General features: G+C 35.1%; 1 protein-coding gene across 1 annotated transcript in view; it reads right to left on the bottom strand.

Moving 5' to 3' along the window:
- Positions 1–21,591, bottom strand: part of MDGA2 (MAM domain containing glycosylphosphatidylinositol anchor 2) — an 822,856-nt gene that overhangs the window by 217,032 nt on the left and 584,233 nt on the right. Inside the window, exon 7 of the mRNA XM_060004614.1 lies at positions 14,114–14,443. Within this exon, the coding sequence (XP_059860597.1) occupies positions 14,114–14,443 (330 nt within the window). The remainder of the gene's footprint in view (positions 1–14,113; positions 14,444–21,591) is intronic.

Genomic DNA, 21,591 nt, shown 5'->3' with positions numbered 1-21,591 from the left:
CAGATTCACCCAATGAATAGGCCCTCCTGACACCAATCTGATTATGCTGCTACCTTGATAAAATTCCGTGGTCGTTCTTGACTGTGTGAAGGAGATCTAATTAATTCATTTCCTCCTAAGATCTAGTGCCAAATAATCCCCATTCTTAATCCAGCTCAGATGCCGCCTGCTCTATGGAACTCTTGCTGAATAGATTCAATAATTTCATCTTGTATGCTTCTATATCACTCTGATAGTTTATAAAGCAAATACTTGACTTTATCTGTTAATAAAAATTTTCAAGTGTATGGGATATAAAATCCATGAACTAGACCCTATACATTTTTATTTCTTCCTATAGTCCCTTTCCTATAGTGGTTGTCTAATAAATATTTTGGGAGGTTGAACGTGCACTACGTTTCATGAGTTAATCCCAGAATTGTGGAAGACAGCTCTACCTAATTTCTCTTTACCATATTGGAACACTTGGCATTATTCCGACTTGAATTGTCAGTTAACCCTTGCCTCTCAAATTTAAATTTTCAACCGCAATCTTCCTCCGCTAAGAACAGATTATTTAAGGCTGAGGGCTTGTGAAATAAAGGTCAGATATACCAAATGGAAGGAAAAAAATACCAGTGACGTAAGCTGTAAATACTGTGTTCATCTCTCTCACTGCTATGGTCTCTCCCGTTGCGGAGCACAGGCTCCGGACGCGCAGGCCCAGCGGCCACGGCCCACGGGGCCAGCCGCTCCGCGGCACGTGTGATCCTCCCGGACCAGGGCACGAACCCGCGTCCCCTGCATCGGCAGGCGGACTCAACCACTGCGCCACCAGGGAAGCCCGGTTTCCTATTTTTATTAAGAAAACCTTAGACGTTTTAGGAAGTCTCTGTAAACTGCTCTCATTTGATTTAACATACCTTTATTTTGTGTAATTTTAGCAATTTCTCTCCAAGGTCATTTAGCATATTCTAATGGAGCATTTGGTAAGCCTTCTGGAGGTATCTTTATTCTGAAAATATTCAAGCATGGATTTTTGACTGTTTGAATGATTGATATCAATAGGACACTAGACTTTAGCTCCAAACAGTTTTCATCAATGCTACCTGAGGCTAAATGATAAAAACAATAATAATACAAACAGTAATATCTGATGTGGACAACTGACATTTTCTCAAACTTAATTTAGTGTGAGTATAACCATTTTTAGAAAACTCTGCTACTTTTCGTTCATAATATATATTTTTTGGCCGTTCTTTTTTTTTTTGAATTTTATTTTTTAATACAGCACGTTCTAATTAGTGATCAATTTTATACACATCAGTGTATACATGTCAATCCCAATCGCCCAATTCATCACACCACCACCCCTCATCCCCCCGTGGCTTCCCCCCCTTGGTGTCCATACATTTGTTCTCTACATCTGTGTCTCAATTTCTGCCCTGCAAACCGGTTCATCTGTACCATTTTTCTAGGTTCCACATATATGCATTAATACAAGATATTTGTTTTTCTTTTTCTGACTTACTTCACTCTGTATGACAGGCTACAGATCCATCCCCCTCTCAACAAGTGACCCAATTTCGTTCCTTTTTATGGCTGAGTAATATTCCATTGTATATATGTACCACAACTTCTTTATCCATTCGTCTGTCGATGGGCATTTAGGTTGCTTCCATGACCTGGCTGTTGTAAAGAGTGCTGCAATGAACATTGGAGTGCATGTATCTTTTTGAATTGTGGTTTTCTCTGGGTATATGCCCAGTAGTGGGACTGCTGGATCATATGGTAATTCTATTTTTATTTTTTAAGGAACCTCCATACTGTTCTCCAAAGTGGCTGTATCAGTTTACATTCCCACCAACAGTGCAAGAGGGCTCCCTTTCCTCCACACCCTCTCCAGCATTTGTTGTTTGCAGATTTTCTGATGAAGACCATTCTAACTGGTGTGAGGTAATACCTCATTGTAGTTTTGATTTACATTTCTCTAATAATTAGTGATGTTGAGCAGCTTTTCATGTGCTTCTTGGCCATCTGTATGTCTTCTTTGGAGAAATGTCTATTTAGGTCTTCTGCCCAGTTTTGGATTGGGTTGTTTTTTTGATATTGAGCTGCATGAGCTGCTTGTAAATTTTGGAGATTAAATCTTTGTCACTTGCTTCATTTGCAAATATCTTCTCCCATCCTGAGGGTTGTCTTTTGGTCTTATTTATGGTTTCCTTTGCTGTGCAAAAGCTTTTAAGTTTCATTAGGTCCCATTTGTTTATTTTTGTTTTTATTTCCATTACTCTATGAGGTGGATTGAAAAAGATCTTGCTGTGATATATGTCAAAGAGTGTTCTGCCTATGTTTTCCTCTAAGAGTTTTATAGTGTCCGGTCTTACATTTAGGTCTCTAATCCATTTTGAGTTTATTTTTGTGTATGGTGTTAGGGAGTGTTCTAATTTCATTCTTTTACATGTAGCTGTCCAGTTTTCCCAGCACCACTTGTTGAAGAGATTGTCTTTTCCCCAGTGTATACCCTTGTCTCCTTGGTCATAGATTAGTTGACCATAGGTGTGTGGGTTTACCTCTGGGCTTTCTATCTCGTTCCATTGATCTAGGTTTCTGTTTTTGTGCCAGTACCATATTGTCTTGATTACTGCAGCTTTGTAGTATAGTCTGAAGTCAGGGAGTCTGATTTCTGCAGCTCTGTTTTTTTCCCTCAAGACTGCTTTGGCTATTCGGGGTCTTTTGTGTTGCCATACAAATTTTAAGATTTTTTGTTCTAGTTCTGTAAAAAATGCCACGGTAATTTGATAGGGATTGCACTGAATCTGTAGATTGCTTTGGGTAGTATAGTCATTTTCACAATATTGATTTCCAATACAAGAACATGGTATATCTCTCCATCTATTTGTATCATCTTTAATTTCTTTCATCGGTGTCTTATAGTTTTTTGCATACAGGTCTTTTGTCTCCCTAGGAAGGTTTATTCCTAGGTATTTTATTCTTTTTGTTGCCATGGTAAATGGGAGTGTTTCCTTAATTTCTCTTTCAGATTTTTCATCATTAGTGTATAGGAATGCAAGAGATTTCTGTGCATTAATTTTGTATCCTTCTACTTCACCAAATTTACTGATTAGCTCTAGTAGTTTTCTGGTGGCATCTTTAGGATCTCTATGTATAGTATCATGTCATCTGCAAACAGTGACAGTTTTACTTCTTCTTTTCCAATTTGTGCTCCTTTTATTTCTTTTTCTTCTCTGATTGCCGTGGCTAGGACTTCCAAAACTATGTTGAATAACAGTGGTGAGAGTGGACATCCTTGTCTTGTTCCAGATCTTAGAGGAAATGCTTTCCATTTTTCACCATTGAGAATGATGTTTGCTGTGGGTTTGTTGTATATGGCCTTTATTATGTTGAGGTAGGTTCCCTCTATGCCCACTTTCTGGAGAGTTTTTATCATAAATGGGTGTTGAATTTTGTCAAAAGATTTTTCTGAATCTATTGAGATGATCATATGGTTTTTATTCTTCAATTTGTTAATATGGTGTATCACATTGATTGATTTGCATATACTGAAGAATCCTTGCATCCCTGGGATAAATCCCACTTGATCATGGTGTATGATCCTTTTAATATGTTGTTGAATTATGTTTGCTAGTATTTTGTTGAAGATTTTTGCATCTATATTCATCAGTGATATTGGTCTGTAATTTTCTTTTTTTGTAGTATCTTTGTCTGGTCTTGGTATCAGGGTGATGGTGGCCTCATAGAATGAGTTTTGGAGTGTTCCTTCATCCGCAATTTTTTTTTTTTTCGGTGTGCGGGCCTCTCACTGTTGTGGCCTCTCCCGTTGCAGAGCACAGGCTCCAGATGCACAGGCTCAGTGGCCATGGCTCACGGGCCTAGCCACTCCGCGGCATGTGGGATCTTCCTGGAACAGAACACGAACCCGTGTCCCCTGCATTGGCAGGCAGACTCTCAACCACTGCGCCACCAGGGAAGCCCCCTCCACAATTTTTTGGAAGAGTTTGAGAAAGATGGGTGTTAGCTCTTCTCTAAATGTTTGATAGGATTCGCCGGTGAAGATATCTGGTCCTGGACTTTTGTTTGTTGGAAAATTTTTTTTTTTTTTTTTTTTTTTTTTTGCGGTACATGGGCCTCTCACTGCTGCGGCCTCTCCCGCCGCAGAGCACAGGCTCTGGTCGCGCAGGCCCAGCGGCCACGACTCACGGGCCCAGCTGCTCCGCGGCATGCGGGATCCTCCCAGACCGGGGCACGAACCCACGCCCCCCACATCGGCAGGCAGACTCCCAACCACTGTGCCACCAGGGAAGCCCTGTTGGAAGATTTTTAAGCACAGTTCCAATTTCATTACTTGTGATTGGTCTGTTCATATTTTCTATTTCTTCCTGGTTCAGTCTTGGAAGGTTACACCTTTCTCAGAATTTGTCCATGTCTTCCAGGTTGTCCATTTTTGGCATAGAGTTGCTGGTAGTAGTGTATTAGGATGCTTTGTATTTCTGCTGTGTCTGTTGTAACTTCTTTTTTCATTTCTAATTTTATTGATTTGAGTCCTCTCCCTCTTTTTCTTGATGAGACTTGCCAATGGTTTATCAATTTTGTTTATCTTCTCAAAGAACAAGCTTTTAGTTTTTGATCTCTGCTACTGTTTTCTTTGTTTCTATTTCATTTATTTCTGCCCTGATCTTTATGATTTCTTTCCTTCTGCTAACTTTGGGTTTTGTTTGTTCTTGTTTCTCTAGTTCCTTCAGGTGTAAGGTTAGAGTGTTTATTTGAGATTTTTCTTGTTTCTTGAGGTAGGCTTGTATAGCTATAAAGTTCCCTCTTAGAATTGCTTTTGCTGCATCCCATAGGTTTTGGATTGTCATGTTTGCATTGTCATTTGTTTCTAGGTATATTTTGATTTCCTCTTTGATTTCTTCAGTGATCTCTTGGTTATTTAGTAACGTAGTGTTTAGCCTCCATGTGTTTGTGATTTTTATGTTTTTTCCCCTGTAATTCACTTCTAATCTCATAGCGTTGTGTTCAGAAAAGATGCTTGATATGATTTCAATTTCCTTAAATTTATTGAGGCTTGATTTGTGAGCCAAGATGTGATCTATCCTGGAGAATGTTCTGTGCACACTTGAGAAGCAAGTGTAATCTGCTGTTTTTGGATGGAATGTCCTATAAATATCAATGAAATCTATCTGGTCTATTGTGGCATTTAAAGCTTGTGTTTCCCTATTTTCATTTTGGATGATCTGTCCGTTGGTGTAAGTGAGGTGTTAAAGTCCCCCACTATTATTGTGTTACTGTCAATTTCCTCTGTTACAGCTGTTAGCAGTTGCCTTATGTATTGAGGTACTCCTTTGTTGCATGCATATATAATTGTTATGTCTTCTGCTTGGATTGATCCCTTGTTCATTATGTAGTGTCCTTCCTTGTCTCTTGTAACATTCTTTATTTTAAAGTCTATTTTATCTGATATGAGTATAGCTACTCCAGCTTTCTTTTGATTTCCATTTACATGGAATATCATTTTCCATCCCCTCACTTTCAGTCTGTATGTGTCCCTAGGTCTGAAATGGATCTCTTGTAGACAGCATATGTATGGGTCTTGTTTTTGTATCCATTCAGCAAGCCTGTGTCTTTTGGTTGGATCATTTAATCCATTCACGTTTAAGGTAATTATCGATATGTATGTTCCTATGACCATTTTCTTATTTGTTTTGGGTTTGTTTTTGTAGGTCCTTTTCTTCTCTTGTGTTTCCCACTTAGAGAAGTTCCTTGAGCATTTGTTGTAGAGCTGGTTTGGTGGTGCTGAATTCTCTTAGCTTTCGCCTGTTTGTAAAGCTTTTGATTTCTCCATCGAATCTGAATGAGATCCTTGCCGGGTAGAGTAATCTTGGTTGTAAGTTCTTCCTTTTCATCACTTTAAGTATATCATGCCACTCCCTTCTGGCTTGTAGAGTTTCTGCTGAGAAATCAGCTGTTAACCTTATGGGAGTTCCCTTGTATGTTATTTGTCATTTTTCCCTTGCTGCTTTCAATAATTTTTCTTTGTCTTTAATTTTTGCCAATTTGATTACTATGTGTCTTGGCATGTTTCTCCTTGGGTTTATCCTGTATGGGACTGGCTGCGCTTCCTGGACTTGGGTGGCTATTTCCTTTCCCATGTCAGGGAAGTTTTTGACTATAATCTCTGCAAATATTTTCTCTGGTCCTTTCTCTCTCTCTTCTCCTTCTGGCACTCCTATAATGAGAATGTTGTTGTGCTTAATGTTGTCCCAGAGGTCTTGTAAGCTGTCTTCATTTCTTTTCATTTTTTTTCTTTATTCTGTTCTGCAGCAGTGAATTCCACCATTCTGTCTTCCAGGTTACTTATCCGTTCTTCTGCCTCAGTTATTCTGCTATTGGTTCCTTCTAGTGTAGTTTTCATTTCAGTTATTGTATTGTTCATCTGTTTGTTTGTTCTTTAATTCTTCTAGGTCTTTGTTAAACATTTCTTTCATCTTCTCGATCTTTGACTCCATTCTTTTTCCGAGGTCCTGGATCATCTTCACTATCATTATTCTGAATTATTTTACTGGAAGGTTGCCTATCTGCACTTCATTTCGATTTTTTTCTGGGGTTTTATCTTGTTACTTCATCTGGTACATAGCCCTCTGCCTTTTCATCTGGTCTACCTTTCTGTGAATGTGGTTTTTGTTCCACAGGCTGCAGGAATGTAGATCTTCTTGCTTCTGCTGTCTGCCCTCCTTCTTTCATTATTTTCAATACATAATCTGAATAAAAACTGTAAAAAAAAATGGTTCTGAAGAACCTAGGGGCAGGACACGAATAAAGACGCTGATGTAGAGAATGGACTTGAGGACATGGCGGGTGGGAAAGATAAGCTGGGATGAAGTGGGAGAGTGTCACGGACATATATACACTACCAAATGTAAAATGGATAGCTAGTGGGAAGCAGCCACATAGTACAGAGAGATCAGCTTGGTGCTTTGTGACCACCTAGAGGGGTGGGATAGGGAAGGTGGGAGGGAGACATAAGAGGGAGGAGTTATGGGGATATATGTATATGTATAGCTGATTCACTTTGTTATAAAGCAGAAACTAACACACCACTGTAATGCAATTATACTCCAATAAAGATGTTAAAAAAAACAACAACTGTATTACTCATTCAAACAGTTTCCAGACAAGCCCCCTAACCACTCCCAAGACTTCCAGATTGTTGTGTTTACATGTCTCCTATATAGAAAACCTGCATTAGCCACAGAACAATGTTAAGGCTAACATAAATGAGCAGAAGAAACAATTCCAAATTATTAAATTTTTATAAACATTTAATATAATGAGTAAAACCTATTTTCTAATAGGCAATGTTAAGCATAAAATATTCTTCTTGGTAAATTCTATATACCTAAATATGAATTTTATAACTACGCCTGCCATGTAGGCTGACATTAATACCATCCTTTACTGAAAAAGCACAAATAAATGGAATTAGGTATCTCTACAAGTATGCTGTAAGCCCAATATTTCCTGAGGAATGTTCTGTATACATGGTCAATAAAAACAATATTATGCAGTTCCTTTTTCTTTGGTAAGTTCATTAAACACAATAGCAATTTAAGGGTCTAAGAGCCACAGTAAAGATATCAGCTAGCCACGTTTAGTTCCAGTTCCAATGCTATATAGGTGAAGAGGCATTTTCAATGCCTAGGAAAAGAAAGTGGGAAAGGCTGTAGAAGAGATAATTCTATTTTTTTTAGTGGGATAGTTTCCCTAGTGACACGCTGATTAAAACACTATTCTTTCTGGCCCTTATCAGGGACAGTTATAATACCCCTTCCAATAAACACAAGAGTCAACTGAGAGAGAGGAATTTTCAACACCTAAAGAGTAAATTCAATCTGTATGAAATTAGTCCTGCCTAAGGCCAGTGTGAAAGTCAGCCATCCATTCTGAAATAAGGAAACTGTCTCCATATCCAGGAAGACTCTAAAGTTCGGAGTAAATCTCACTGTTTTAAAATTGTGGTTTTTTTCATTGTTTCCTCAGCCATTCAAAATTTAAATATATGTATATAGAAACAGATTAAAAAATAGGTGAAAGAGTTCACAAACAGAATAGAGACAGTAGCAGAAAATCTTATATGCTAGGAATGAGACGAGCAATTGCAAAGTAATCTCAGGAATCCTTGCAGCATAATTCTAGAACATGGGCACCCTAGCAGAGAACAATATGTTTAACAAGGAGCCCAGTAAAATATAGTTGACCCTAAAACCACATGGGTTTGAACTGTGTGTATTTTCAATAAACATGTACTATAGCACTACATGATCCCAGGCTGGTTGAATACGAGGATGTGCAACCTCGAATATGGAGGGTCTGACTATAATATACTCGGATTTTTCACAGCTCAGGTGTCAGTGCCCCTAACCCCCACACTGTTCAAGGGTCAACTGTATACACATAAATGAGAAATAAGGAATAACTGAGATTTTTGCCTCAATCATTAGAAAATATATTGATGTTTGTACAAACAAATAAGTTATACATGGATTTAACTTAATTTCCTAGTAAGTTCACAGAGTTCAGCTTAGTTATGATTCTATTTCTTAATTACCAGGGTTTCAGAAGTCTAGGTTAGAGGTTAGCACACTATGGCCTATGGGAAAATATGGTCCACCACTTGTTTTTGTAAATAAAGTTTCACTGGAACAAAGCGGTACCCATTCATTTTATTGTCTGTGGCAGCTTTCCTACTATATTAGCAGAGCAGAACAGTTGCAACAGAAACCATATAGCCTGAAAAACTAAAATATTTACTATCAGACTCTTTACAGAAAAAAATTGCTGACCTCTGTTCTCCATCATTAATTTGGATGTGATGGTTGAACCTCACAATTTTGAAGTCAAGAAAGAAAATGAATTTTTCTTTGTCCAGTAACTCAGGAACCAATTACATAACTTTTGACTACATGGAAGCTTCCTCTGAAGTTTCATTGTCAGTTCTTACATGTGTTAGTCTTACTTATGACTTCCTCTTACATAAAACAACCTGTCACCCACTATAGTCATTCTATAAAACTTCAGTTCTGATCAGCAAAATTTCATGAGTTTCTACTCCTCCTTAACTTGAAAAGGGCAAAGAAGCAAATCCAATTAAGAAGACAATCATTTGTCTTTTGCGCTCATGCTCATCAACTATTCTTATTAGTTGTGTACCATAGTCCTCTATTATCAACAACTTTTATTTCACAGGTGTGAATACTTGTACAGACAATTAACTATCATAATTATAGTAACTAGCCAGGTAGTCAGCAGCAAAGATAAAATTTCCAACTAATTTTCTCAATTTGTTACCTTCTCTGCGTACCTATGCTTATGTTGCTGCCTCCGGTTTAATCCTCTAAATCTTGCTCCATTTTCTGCTATATGAAATGTCCCTGTACTCAAACAGGGGAGAAAAAAAAAATCATCAAATTTGTATTGAGTCTTCTGCTATATGTGCCTACCAGATGTCTCATCATGGAATTCCACAGATCACCAGGCTCACTGTTTATATTTTCTAGGCATGATGCAGATGCTTCAGAGTTTACTATAAACCTACGAGTTTTCAGGTCATGCAAAGGAATACATGCAAGCAGAAGAGCACCAAAGGACTTTATGCATAACAATACTGGAGGAAGCAATGGGATATTTTTCAGCAACCCTCTGAAAATTAAAAATCTACTGTAACAATTATACTTATGTAACCGAATAAGAAACAAGAAATAATATTTTAAGAGTTGATTTTAACTGTTGCCAAAATTTTAGGCTAAAATTTACATGCATTTTCCAGCAAGTATGTGAACGATTTTCATTTTACAAGATTAACTGCAACAACTAATATTTCAGTATATTTAATTTTTTAATTGAGAACTTTACAATTACTACAATGTAAGTTACCTGCAGTCTAGCCACATAAAATATAGCTTCATTAAGGATAATAATAAAATTGAAATAAACCAATAAAACTTGCTTGTATTAATATCAGTTAATATTAATTCTACAGTAAAAAGCAAGAATCCCATAATATTTCTGGGACTTTCTTCATCCTGTATATTTGCCAAATGTTTTCTCCCTTCACTGTCACTGTCATAATGCTCCTTCTAGCAAGATTTAACTTAAATATTGTTTTTCTGTGGAATTTTCCTGTGCTTACATTGACAAAAACATTCACGAGTCCTACAGAAGTCTGATAAAACTTTAAGTACAGCATCCATTCCACTATACATCGTGCCTTATTTTTAAATCATCTGACAACTAAGTAATTTGACAACTTAGATTGTAAGCTCCCTAAGGGCAAGGCCCACTGTCTGTCACCATGAGACATACAGCTAGATACAGAGCAGTAACACAGTAAAAGAACCTGCAAGGGACATGATTTTAACTTGACAGAACAACAAATACTCACAATAAAACAGTTTGCATGTTTGCAGAACCAGGAGGAAAAAAAATGTTTCTAATGTTGAATTAATGTGAAAAGAAGACATAATCTATTATCACATATATCATAGTTTTTATTATTCAGTCAGATGCATGAGGAAAACTCCAAAATGCATGTAGTCTCTCTCTTCAAAGTTTTTTTTTTAAATCAAATCACTGCCTTTTAAAAATATGAATAATTCTGTAAACTAGGATTTATCTTCCTGAGATATTTTATATTTCAATTTTAAAGTACTCAAAAACGTATCTAGAGATGCAGTTCTGTCATTTAAAGAAACAGTTTTCAAACTTAGGCAGAAGTGCCTTATGGTACCTCATTCTCATCTTAGTAAGTTTCATATATGTCTCTTAAAACACAGTAACAACTAAGATTCAATGTAAGATTTTGTATGAAAAACAAAAGGTTCAGATTTTTTTTTAAGTTTAAAATGTCGTCCTAAAATTGCTTACATTTTACATAATCACAATGCTTAACACATAAGAAAACCACTGACCACTTGGTCAATTCTAAATTCCCTAAAATAGTACTAACTAGCAAAACCCAAAATCTAAAAGGGCCCCACATATTTACTTATGTCTTAACAGTAGCTTCCTTCTTTTTGACTTTGCTGAATTTGTGGGAATTTCCTCTGAATCCTATATGGTTCATAGAATTAATATAGTTTAAGATTTTGCTCCATGCTATAGCTTGTTCAAACTCTATCCCCAGTAATATCTCTATATTTCAGATTAAAGCACTGCTTTAAGTGTAGTCTTCTACTCTGTGGGGATAAAAATAATTTTTATTGATACCAACTGAATCACACAATCTCTGATCTACAGATCTTTATATTGCACTCTGGTATTCAACTCTACTGTAAGCAAAATGAAACATCAAACCCAGTTTCAGCATGAAAATAGAATATGTAATCACATTCATGACTTATCCTTTGGGTTAAACACCATCTTCTGCAGACCCCTCTATCAAAATACAATCCCGTGCACAGGCCAGTCCTGCAAGCATGTCACCTGTGCAGCCATGCTTAGAAGGGTCCCACACTTGGTTTAATGCTCTGATATTGCCATCATGGAATCCTTATCAAGTTCTGAACTAGGCACACATTCTTAAAAATTTTCAAAGTATGCCACAAATTATGGAGCCAGTCCTGCCCCTGAGAGTGATAACATATTAAATAATAGTATAAATTGGTCTATGAATGATTTTCTTAAAGTCTGCAGGGAATTACAAGATCAAGAAGAGAGATACCAAATGTCTACCTTGCAGAGGTAATAATAGGAGGAGGAAAGAAACCTAAAAGGAAAGCTACATGCACAAATTAGCTCATTTTTTGATTTAATTATAATATATTGAGTATCTTCTAAGTGCCATGTATTGTTCCAGATGCTGATATTACAACAATGAACAATACAGAGAAAGTCCCAGCCTTCATGGAGCTTCCACTCTAGGGAGGAGACAGACCACAACCAGGTCTGTCTGTGGTGGATAGGGAACAAAAAAGGGGAGTGTTTTGGATTTAATACATCTCCTTCATCTCGAGCACTGTCACCTTTGGTAACCAGACAAATAATAATGGTTAAAAAACCTTAATTATTACAACTAAACTTTTATTAATAAGAGGCATTTCTTAAGGATTTTGTGCTTTTCTGATCATCTTCTGGAATTTTCCTTTTAAGATTTTTGGAAATTTCATGAATCAATGCTGGTCATTTACAATACAGTTTCAAATAGGTAACTAACTAGTGTATATAAAAATGAATGTTAGGACTCATTTTGTGAATAATTATATAATGCTCCTTTCTCCTCTCCATTCTCTGCTCCCTCTTTTGTCTAAGTTTAATGGTATATGAACTGCACTCCCATCAGACAAGTCTGTTTAGATAGGAGCACTGATTCTTTACATATAAGTTTTTGTCATCGGTTTCAAAAACGAAACAAGCAAACAAAACCAAGCAAACAACGAAACAAACAAAGCAATGGTCATAATTCAGTGTAGACCATCTGGAAAATTGTCTCTCATAAATAAGGAAAAATGATCATGGATTTTACAAAATTGTTCTTACTCTTATGGGAAACATCATATATGGGTGTCCCTAGCATGTTGATGGAGGCATTCAATGGACATCTGTTGACTGAATAAATACATAAATGAATGATGACTGACTGAGCATATCAACAGCTTTCCTTAGATATCCTCAAATGAGTCCATCTAGGGATAGCACTAATTTTTAACACAAGTTAGATAAAAAATAGTTATTGTGGTTTTGTTTGTTTGTTACCTAGAAAAGGACATATTTCCAAACACAAGTACCTTTCATCACCCTAGAATGGAATATCCTTTAGAAATAATGCAGAACGGTGAAAAGTAAGCACATTTGGTCAGCCTGAGCTATGGACCATATCCCTTAAGGAGTAAAATCAATCCAGCATGCATTGCAATTTGGAATCATGAAAAGACACAAAATCTCAGGTCAATCTGTTAACATACAAGAGTCAAAATACTGCCTGACTGGAAAGGAGAAGCCAACCATTTAAATTCCCTCAAAGCTCTGTGATGACTTAGATGGGTGGGATGGGGGTGGGAGGGAAGTCCAAGAGGGAGGGGATATATGTATACATAGAGCTGATTCACTTCATTGTACAGCAGAAACTAACACAACATTGTAAAGTAAATATACTCCAAATAAAAATAGCAAACAAACAGAGTATGTCTGTTATCTACATTTGTGCTCTATGTTTTCAACACATGTTATTCGCCCTAGGATTATATAAAAATCCTAAATTAAAATTCAATCTAGTAACAAGCTGGCAAAACAAATAAAGCAACGTTGGAGTTCTCCAGATGCATACTGATTGCAGTTCATAGAATCACAGGGCTTTAAAACATCCTAAGAATTAAGCTAGTATGTCCTCCCATACCAAAATTACCCTGTAATTTTCCTTATCCGTAGACATTCATTTAATTGAGAGAAAATTGATAACATATTTTTGGTTTTAACCTTAATAGAAGAAATTTCACTCCAATCTATTTTTATATTTAGCCATTCTCATTGTGAAGAGATTCTATCATAAGGTTCTTGAAAGAGTCACACCTGATTACAATTTTAACATGTTTATCATTGGTTTTTGTTGGTGGAAAATACATTTCTTATATTCCTTATATTTGAATACTCAAATTATCTCTCGGTATTTTCTTCTATGGACTAAATAGCTTCTGCTTGCTTCACAATTCTGAAAATTGTCCTAATTCTTTAGCCATTTGGTGTTTAACATTATTAATTAACATAATTTTAGGCTTTACAGAGAATTACTAGTTAATAATTTAAAAACTGGTACCATTTAACCCAGAAGCCTATACCTATCATAGACAACACTATTAACTTTATTTGCACTATTTCTGTAAAACCTCATGTAAATCTAAGTCAAATCTAAGTCTAAATCAAAACCTAATGTAATTCTAAATCTAATCAAAATCAAAGTCCCTTAACATATTTATTGGGCATTCGGAATGTTAGGACTTTGGTTTCAGGAAGCTTTTTGAAAATTAGAATGTTCTTAGCTTGGCTGAAGACTATTTTGTTTTACGTAAAAAAAGAAAATTATTCTCAATGTGAACATCTTTTGAATCATAAATATGCTTCTTACCTGTGCTGCTGGATATATTAACATCAATACTGATATCAGATATTCCTCCTCCCTTCAGAGATGCTACACATGTGTATGTCCCAAAATCCGTGAATTTTAAATCAATGATGTCCAAGTTTGTCGTTCCCGGGGAGACATCTGGATCAGTCTGCGTAATAACCATCCGTTCAGAACTTCTTAATGGACGACCATTTTTAAACCAACTAAATGTTAACTCCTCAGAAGGAACAGCTTCTACTTGGCAAGATATTTTCACCTCACGCCCAATCTGGATGTTGTCATCTTTGTGATAAGGATCTGGTGTGATCCAAAATCGTCCTTTTTTTAATGCTAAAACATAAAAATTTCGTAAGTTATTAGTGTTATTTTCATAATGTTAGGGATGCATTCACTCTAGGTAGTCATCTCTGGGCTGAAATAAAGTAAAACAAAATAAAGTAAAATGTACATATGTTTCTTCAGTTTCCAAGTAGTGTGCATATTAATAAACCTCATTTAGGTAATTTAGAAATAATCTAAAGACCTAAGTCACTTAGACACTCTAAAACTGATTTTTATAAATTGGTTAATATTTTCCAATAATATAAAAATGCTTTAAATCTATATATGATACTTAAACATTGTTGCCATTGAATTTTGAACAAATGATGAAACGTGTTTATATAAAGTCATTAGGTATTAGAGTTAAAAATAATTATATGGATCATTAAGTCCAATTCCTTACCCATGTCATACTTTAATTATGGCACAATTTCCCAAATAACTCAAATATTGCACAAATTTCATATTAAAGAAAATTCTTCTAAGATTGTATCTACATGCTGACCAAAACTAGTTTGGTAAAAATTCAGTCAGTTCATATTCATGAGGTATTTTCAATAGTAGTGAAATAACCTGAATTGAAAGAAATACTTTTTTCAAAAAATTTGCTATGATGGCTCTATTCCACCATTCATAGATGTCTCCAGTAGAAACTGTTTGCTGGCTATTTCATGCAGATGGCCAAAAGAACCTCTTGGCAGATGGCTTGGAAAACATGCTGTGTTTGTATCCTAACAGCAGTGCTTTCTGAGTCTAAGGTCAGTGCTGTTCTCACAACCTGTGTCAGTAATGATAACTACCAGAAACTGCTGGGGGAGCATCTATTGGCTTCTTAAGGGCTCCAGTTCTGAACTCTGAATGATACCATGTACTCAATTTGGAATAGAGTTTGTTCCTTTTTATGGCAGTTATACTCATATACCCATCTTTCTCTTTTCCAACATCCTTCTCATGCCCCTCTCCTTTAACATCACCATCCCTATATGATGAAACGTAGCATATGCAGTGAAACATAATTATCATTCACTTTTACAATTAAACCTAGATATATGATGACACTGGCAAAAGTGATGTGAATTTAGAAGACCTGAAGATATTGGAGGCCTTCTAACTAACTGCATTCTGGGTAAAATTTCCTCAATTTAACTTGATTTTCCTCAGTCCAATAAAGGCCAGGAAATACCATGGAAATCTGTAGAACTATTTAAGAATGCACTAGAGATTAATACATTTTTAAATCTTAAAAAAATTATTTTAATTTTCTTTACTTTTCAGTCTCAAATATTTTCATCTGCTTTCTTGTTTGCATCTTAATAAGGAGAGAGAAATGAGTATCAAAAGCAACGTTTATATCATTCTTTTTATTCAAGAAATATTTATAGGGCTCCTGTTCAGGACTAGGCACTAGGCAAGGACCTTATAACATGAGATGAACAAAACAGACATAAACTTGACCCTCATGTATGCCAAATTGTGTACTCATAACTTATAGTCCAGTTTATCTACCCAATGCATATGATACCTATGTCTAAAAAAAGATATGAAATGTTTTATAAGTTTGAAGAATTCTGAATCTCAGAGGAGAATCCTCCAAAATATTGTTTAGAAAATGCACAAAGCTTCAGTCTTAATGAAAATACCGAAAGACAAATATCACATTCTTATATTGTTGTTTGTTACATCTTCCAAATGCAACTTATGAAACTTATTTATTCCCAACCATAACTTTATCAGTATATGACTTTAGGATGAAATCAGGAGAAATTATGGCATTCTATTATGTACAGTCATATATTTATATTTTAATAGGGTGCTGAAATATATGACTTTATATCTAGAAAAGGAAATGTGCTGAAAATGTCCATATCTGGCTACTATATTTAGTATAATATACTGTGCACATATAATTCAAATGCAATTAAATTTCTGTAGCACATAGCAAATTATAAGATCATAGAATGTCCTTTACTTTTTTTTAACAGACCTAAAAAAACAGTATGTCAAGGAACATTTACTTTTGTTAGCATTCATAACATTTAAATGAAAGTTTCCTTTCATTTGGTAAGAATTTTCCTTATCCTGTTTCTATAGAGAAATAATAAAGCTAAAAAAAGTTAAACAGACGATTCATATTTTTCAAAGATAAAAATTTTGTATGTATATGTGTAATAGTTTCATATGGGGGTACATTTAGGATAAATTCCACTCCTAAGTTATATGTTGGTTGTCATATACAAATATGACAAAAAACTCTGATGTTTCAGTGATTGAAATTTATTGACTAGGCAGCTTTTGTTTTCTAGCTTTGTTCTCTATACAGTGACATATTAAAGTGATACTGATGTTGAGAGAACTGCAAATTCATCAGACAAATTAGATTTAAACTACGAAACAATTCAAAAGCCACTGATAAAAAAACAAGAGATCAATATCTATGTTACATATCATGCACTGTTTTATTCATGAGAAATAACTTTTAAAATCCAAAGTAAAAATATTTTAAATATTATAAATCTAATAATCAATTCAGAAATAAAATTAAATGATATGTAACTATATTTTTGATAGAAAGCAATATAAGCAAGTGGGCTTTTAAGAACGAACTCATTGCCACAAATATTTGTTGATCTCAGTATCAGACAATTCTATGATTTGGACAAAGTCAATCATATTAGTCTTTCAAATGACATATTCTGAAAAGGAAAAGAGGGACAAGTCAGTCTAGCAAGTGAGCTAAAGATAGGGAATATCAGAATAAGTAGCATGGATCAATTGGAGAGCCATCTATTTGAGTTTGTTTTATGTTACTCCATAACAAAATACCTGGTTTTGCATACTGAACAGAAATGCTCTAAGGAAAAAAAAAAAGTGTGTGTGTGTGTAGCCATCTGACAGTTAAATTTATTTAATTTTCTAATTTATTTTGGCTGCTCAGAAAACTAAGAGCATAGCTCTGCTAACTAGGCACAGGTACATTAAGAACTTGAAAGCCAATTCTAGTTTTTCATTTCTATGTGGTCCGATATGGGCAATCTAATTTTTATGGGGCAAGTGCATCATTTATAAAAATAGGAGGTGATTGTATTATGCTCCCTCTGAGACCCATTGTGAGAAATAGCTTATTAACAATAGTGTAGCGGTTTGAAAATATGAAGTGTTTAATATAATCAACGGGAAAGCAGGTTTCTTCGTTTATAATTAAACACTCTTTTCAGTGAACAATTTATCGTAGTTCATGCAATGTTAAAATCATTTCCTCCTACCAGTTGATTTCAAATACTTAAAATCAATCTGCGATTAGTACCAGAGTATAACAGGGGTCCAACAGGCATAACAAGACTCTTACAGAACTAAAGAAATTCTATGGAAAAAGAGAGGAGAAATCCCTTTCCCCAAATGCAATTTCTTAGCCTGAATATAGAAAATCCTGTAACACCAGCCTGAGATAACATTAGATTTAGCTTAATGTATCTTAAATTGTGATGGGTGAACCTCAGAAGGTACTTGTTTAGTCTGGCAATGCATGTAAAGAACTGGCATCAAGCTGAGCCTCTGTTCTGGATAATCAGCTTAGAAACACTGCAATATAACCCATAGCCTCCTTTCATAATATTGTGAGAACTGAATGCAATTGGCTCACGTTCACTTTTGAGAGGTTACTTGCCAGGACATTCTAATTGCACTCACTAAAGTCCCTCTACTTTGAGATTTACAAAGGTGTTCTGTGAATAGAATGAAACTAGTGTATAAATGTAAGGCCACTGCAAAGATCTGGGTAGGGCTTGCTGCGGACCTTTCCCTAGAGAGAAAAGTGGATTTTTGCCTATGAATGACCAAAGTTCTAAGCATAGTTCAATTATTTAAAATTAGATTACTTCTTGAGTTTATCCTTGAGCTAAAGACCACTGGCTTTGGAGAAGTCTAGGCTCATGGCTTCCAGGAATACAATATGCAGATAAAGACAAAGAGGAGGCTGTGAGATTGTGTCTTTCCTATAGCTATAGATTTAAAATGATAAAATGCACTGATTGTTTGTCAGATGTTCCATGAATTATACAACACATAATAGTCTGTATTAAAATAAAATTTGTAGATGGGACAAAAATAACATTAAATTAAATGACATTTTTTAAATGTTTTAAATTTTAATGACAAAGCATCTCTTTGGAGAGAAGAAATATCAGGTGTCAGCTTCTGAAACTCTGTTAAGAATGTATTTCAGAAGGATGATGAGACACAAACTGACCACTGACCACCATTCCAAGTAGATAAATTAGTTAAAAATCTCCAAATATATCACTTCTTACAATCTCGGTAGGATTCTGGTCAACATGAAACATTGGCAAAATGTTGCTAAGAATGAATCTAGAAATAATTAATAGTGTAATCAGACAAATAAAAATTGATTTGCTATTCGTGTATTCTCTGTTAAAGACAATAAAAATATCTGAGTGAAAAAAGTATTTGGTAGTCGTACTGGATGCCAACTGAAAAAAGAGCTGGAAATATATTACATCAGAAAAGCAACTTGAGATAGTAAATGATAGTATATAGATATAAACTGTCCTATTATAATTAGATGCTTATCTTTCTCCTCAAGGGGACTGTGAATACCTGGGGAGTGGGCCCATGCCTTACTCTCTTTTTTGTCCCTAATCCTGAACCTGGTTCCTTGTTATAGTTGGTATTCAATGGTTTTCTTTAAAATCAATTAAACTTGACAAAGCATTAACTTTACAGATTCTAATTGTTTCCATTCAGTCTGAAATGTCTATGTTAACTCTGTTTCTGTTTGGTAGTTTTATGTTCTGAGATGCATGGGGGGAAACAGGATAGAGAAAAAAGAAAAAAAAATGATGTCTTCAAGGATTTAAGGGTTTTGTTTTGGGAGCAAAATGTATTTGATGAACTAACAGTATTAACATTGGGATATATGTGAGGAAGGGAATTCTGTACAGAAAAACTCAGAAGACATCATTGCATCATACCTACTGACTAGCTAGCTTTGTGTCCCAGTTATATAATGTGCCAGGGACATCAGCTATCAAACAAGATATCAGTTACTCATCCCTGCTTTGTAAAGGAGACCGAATTTCATGCAAAAGGGCTTGTTCGCATGCTTTAGAGCTGTTGATAATTATTTCTAAGGAAATATGGAAGAAGGAAGAAAACTGACATCTAAACATAGTTATATTATCTAAAATAGCATTTGCTAAAACCTGTTTCAGAAAAATGTTAATAGGAATCATGTTAAAAGAAAGCAGAACAAACAGAGTTTTGAGGATTGACTATGTAAGTAAAAGTTCATTTTTCTGCAGAACTTTTCAGAGCTTTGAACATGCTCATATGCACATTGTAACATTCCTAGAGGGGCCAATAATACTTAACAAAAAACCCTTTATTTGTGGAATATCTTTCAGGACTAGTATCTCACAGAATAAAGTAAGAGAATCTATTAGTTGATGAAAATCATTGAAATGACTTTAAAATTAGACTCCATTCTTTTTTTTTTTTGAAAGTTGTTTTTTTTTAACCAGCCCTATTCAAGTCACTAAACGTTATGCTATTTTTTTTAATTAATTTATTTATTTTTATATTTATTTTTGGCTGTGTTGGGTCTTCGTTTCTGTGCGAGGGCTTTCTCTAGTTGCCGCAAGCGTGGGCCACTCTTCATCGCAGCCTCTCTTGTTGTGGAGCACAGGCTCCAGACACGCAGGCTCAGTAGTTGTGGCTTACGGGCCCAGTTGCTCCGCGGCATGTGGCATCTTCCCAGACCAGGGCTCGAACCCCTGTCCCCTGCATTGGCAGGCAGATTTTCAACCACTGTGCCACCAGGGAAGCCCCTAGACTCCATTCTTGATGTTTTAGTCATTTCCATTATGAGCATCACAAAATGATAGACAAGATACAACTCTCTTGTGAAAATAAAATTTATAATTAAAAAAACTAAAGGACAGGGGAAATGCCTAATGGCACAATGAATTTACAAAACATACTTCAGAGCCATCTAATAAAGCTATCTGCACTAACAGCAGTGTGGCTCCTTCCTTTCCCAAACAACCAGGATTTCTTAAAACTGAATTAACAGTTTGTTCCTATCTTGGAAATGCACATTTTGAAATATGCAAATAGCATGAAAAAGGAATTAAATGTATTAGCATCTGTATAATTTGCAATTATTGATATAAGCTAGAAAGACTTTAGCTCAGTTGCTTGAGGAAATAATAATAATATTTATATTTTATGTTGTATAAAAATGTATTTAAAGTATTATTATGAGAAGTATTAAAACTTCTAGAAGATGGATATAAGGAGGAGGTTCTTGTTTTTTCTTATATACTGTTCAGCATTCTTATATTCACTTCCCTTTATCTAACAAAATCAATCGCCAACCTATAGTCTGAATGAAAGTTCATTAATAATGCAAGAACCAAAAACTCATTACATGCATTACCTAAAAGTAGTTTAAAATAGCACCCCTGATAATTTGAATGGAGAATTAAATGCTTAAAGGAAATTGGGGTTCTGTTTAATTGTGAAGTATCAAGGCTCTATTTATTTTGTGAATTTACTCAAAGCTAATTACCGCAGTTAATCATTCAAAATGTTCAAGCAAAGTATGGTTGAATTTTTGTCTTTTAATGTCCTTGCTCAATAGAATAACCGCAGGTAAGTATTTTGAGTAGAAACGAAAGGAAGAAAAAATCTTTTAGGGGGGCATAAATTTTGCTTTTTGATGTAAGCCCTTCTTTGAGAGGTGAAAAAGAAGTAGACTAAATTCATATTATTACTATCATCATTATTATTTTGCCATTCTTATTTCAGCCCTATCTTAAGTAAGGAGTAAATATATATTAGTATAAATTATCGAAGTGTCCATATAATGTCATAAGTAGAAACAAACATTTTCATAGTATGGCTACTATGTAAATGGTATTTGACATAGTATGTCTTAGCACTAGTTACCTGAATAGGAGAATATTAATCAGTAAATTTACGTATCCTATGTCATTAAAAATCAGTAGGTATTTTGAGCTCACCTTTTCTATCAAATTAAATATATCCCTTCACTATGAGAAGAAGAACGAGTCCAGGATGAGTTATATTTTTTATTAGTTTTTAGACTTAGGACTAGAAACAGCTATAACATGAACTGC

Source organism: Delphinus delphis, chromosome 2 (assembly GCF_949987515.2).
Source record: "Delphinus delphis chromosome 2, mDelDel1.2, whole genome shotgun sequence".
Taxonomy (NCBI): Eukaryota; Metazoa; Chordata; class Mammalia; order Artiodactyla; family Delphinidae; genus Delphinus; species Delphinus delphis.
This window is presented reverse-complemented; position numbering and strand designations above follow the sequence as displayed.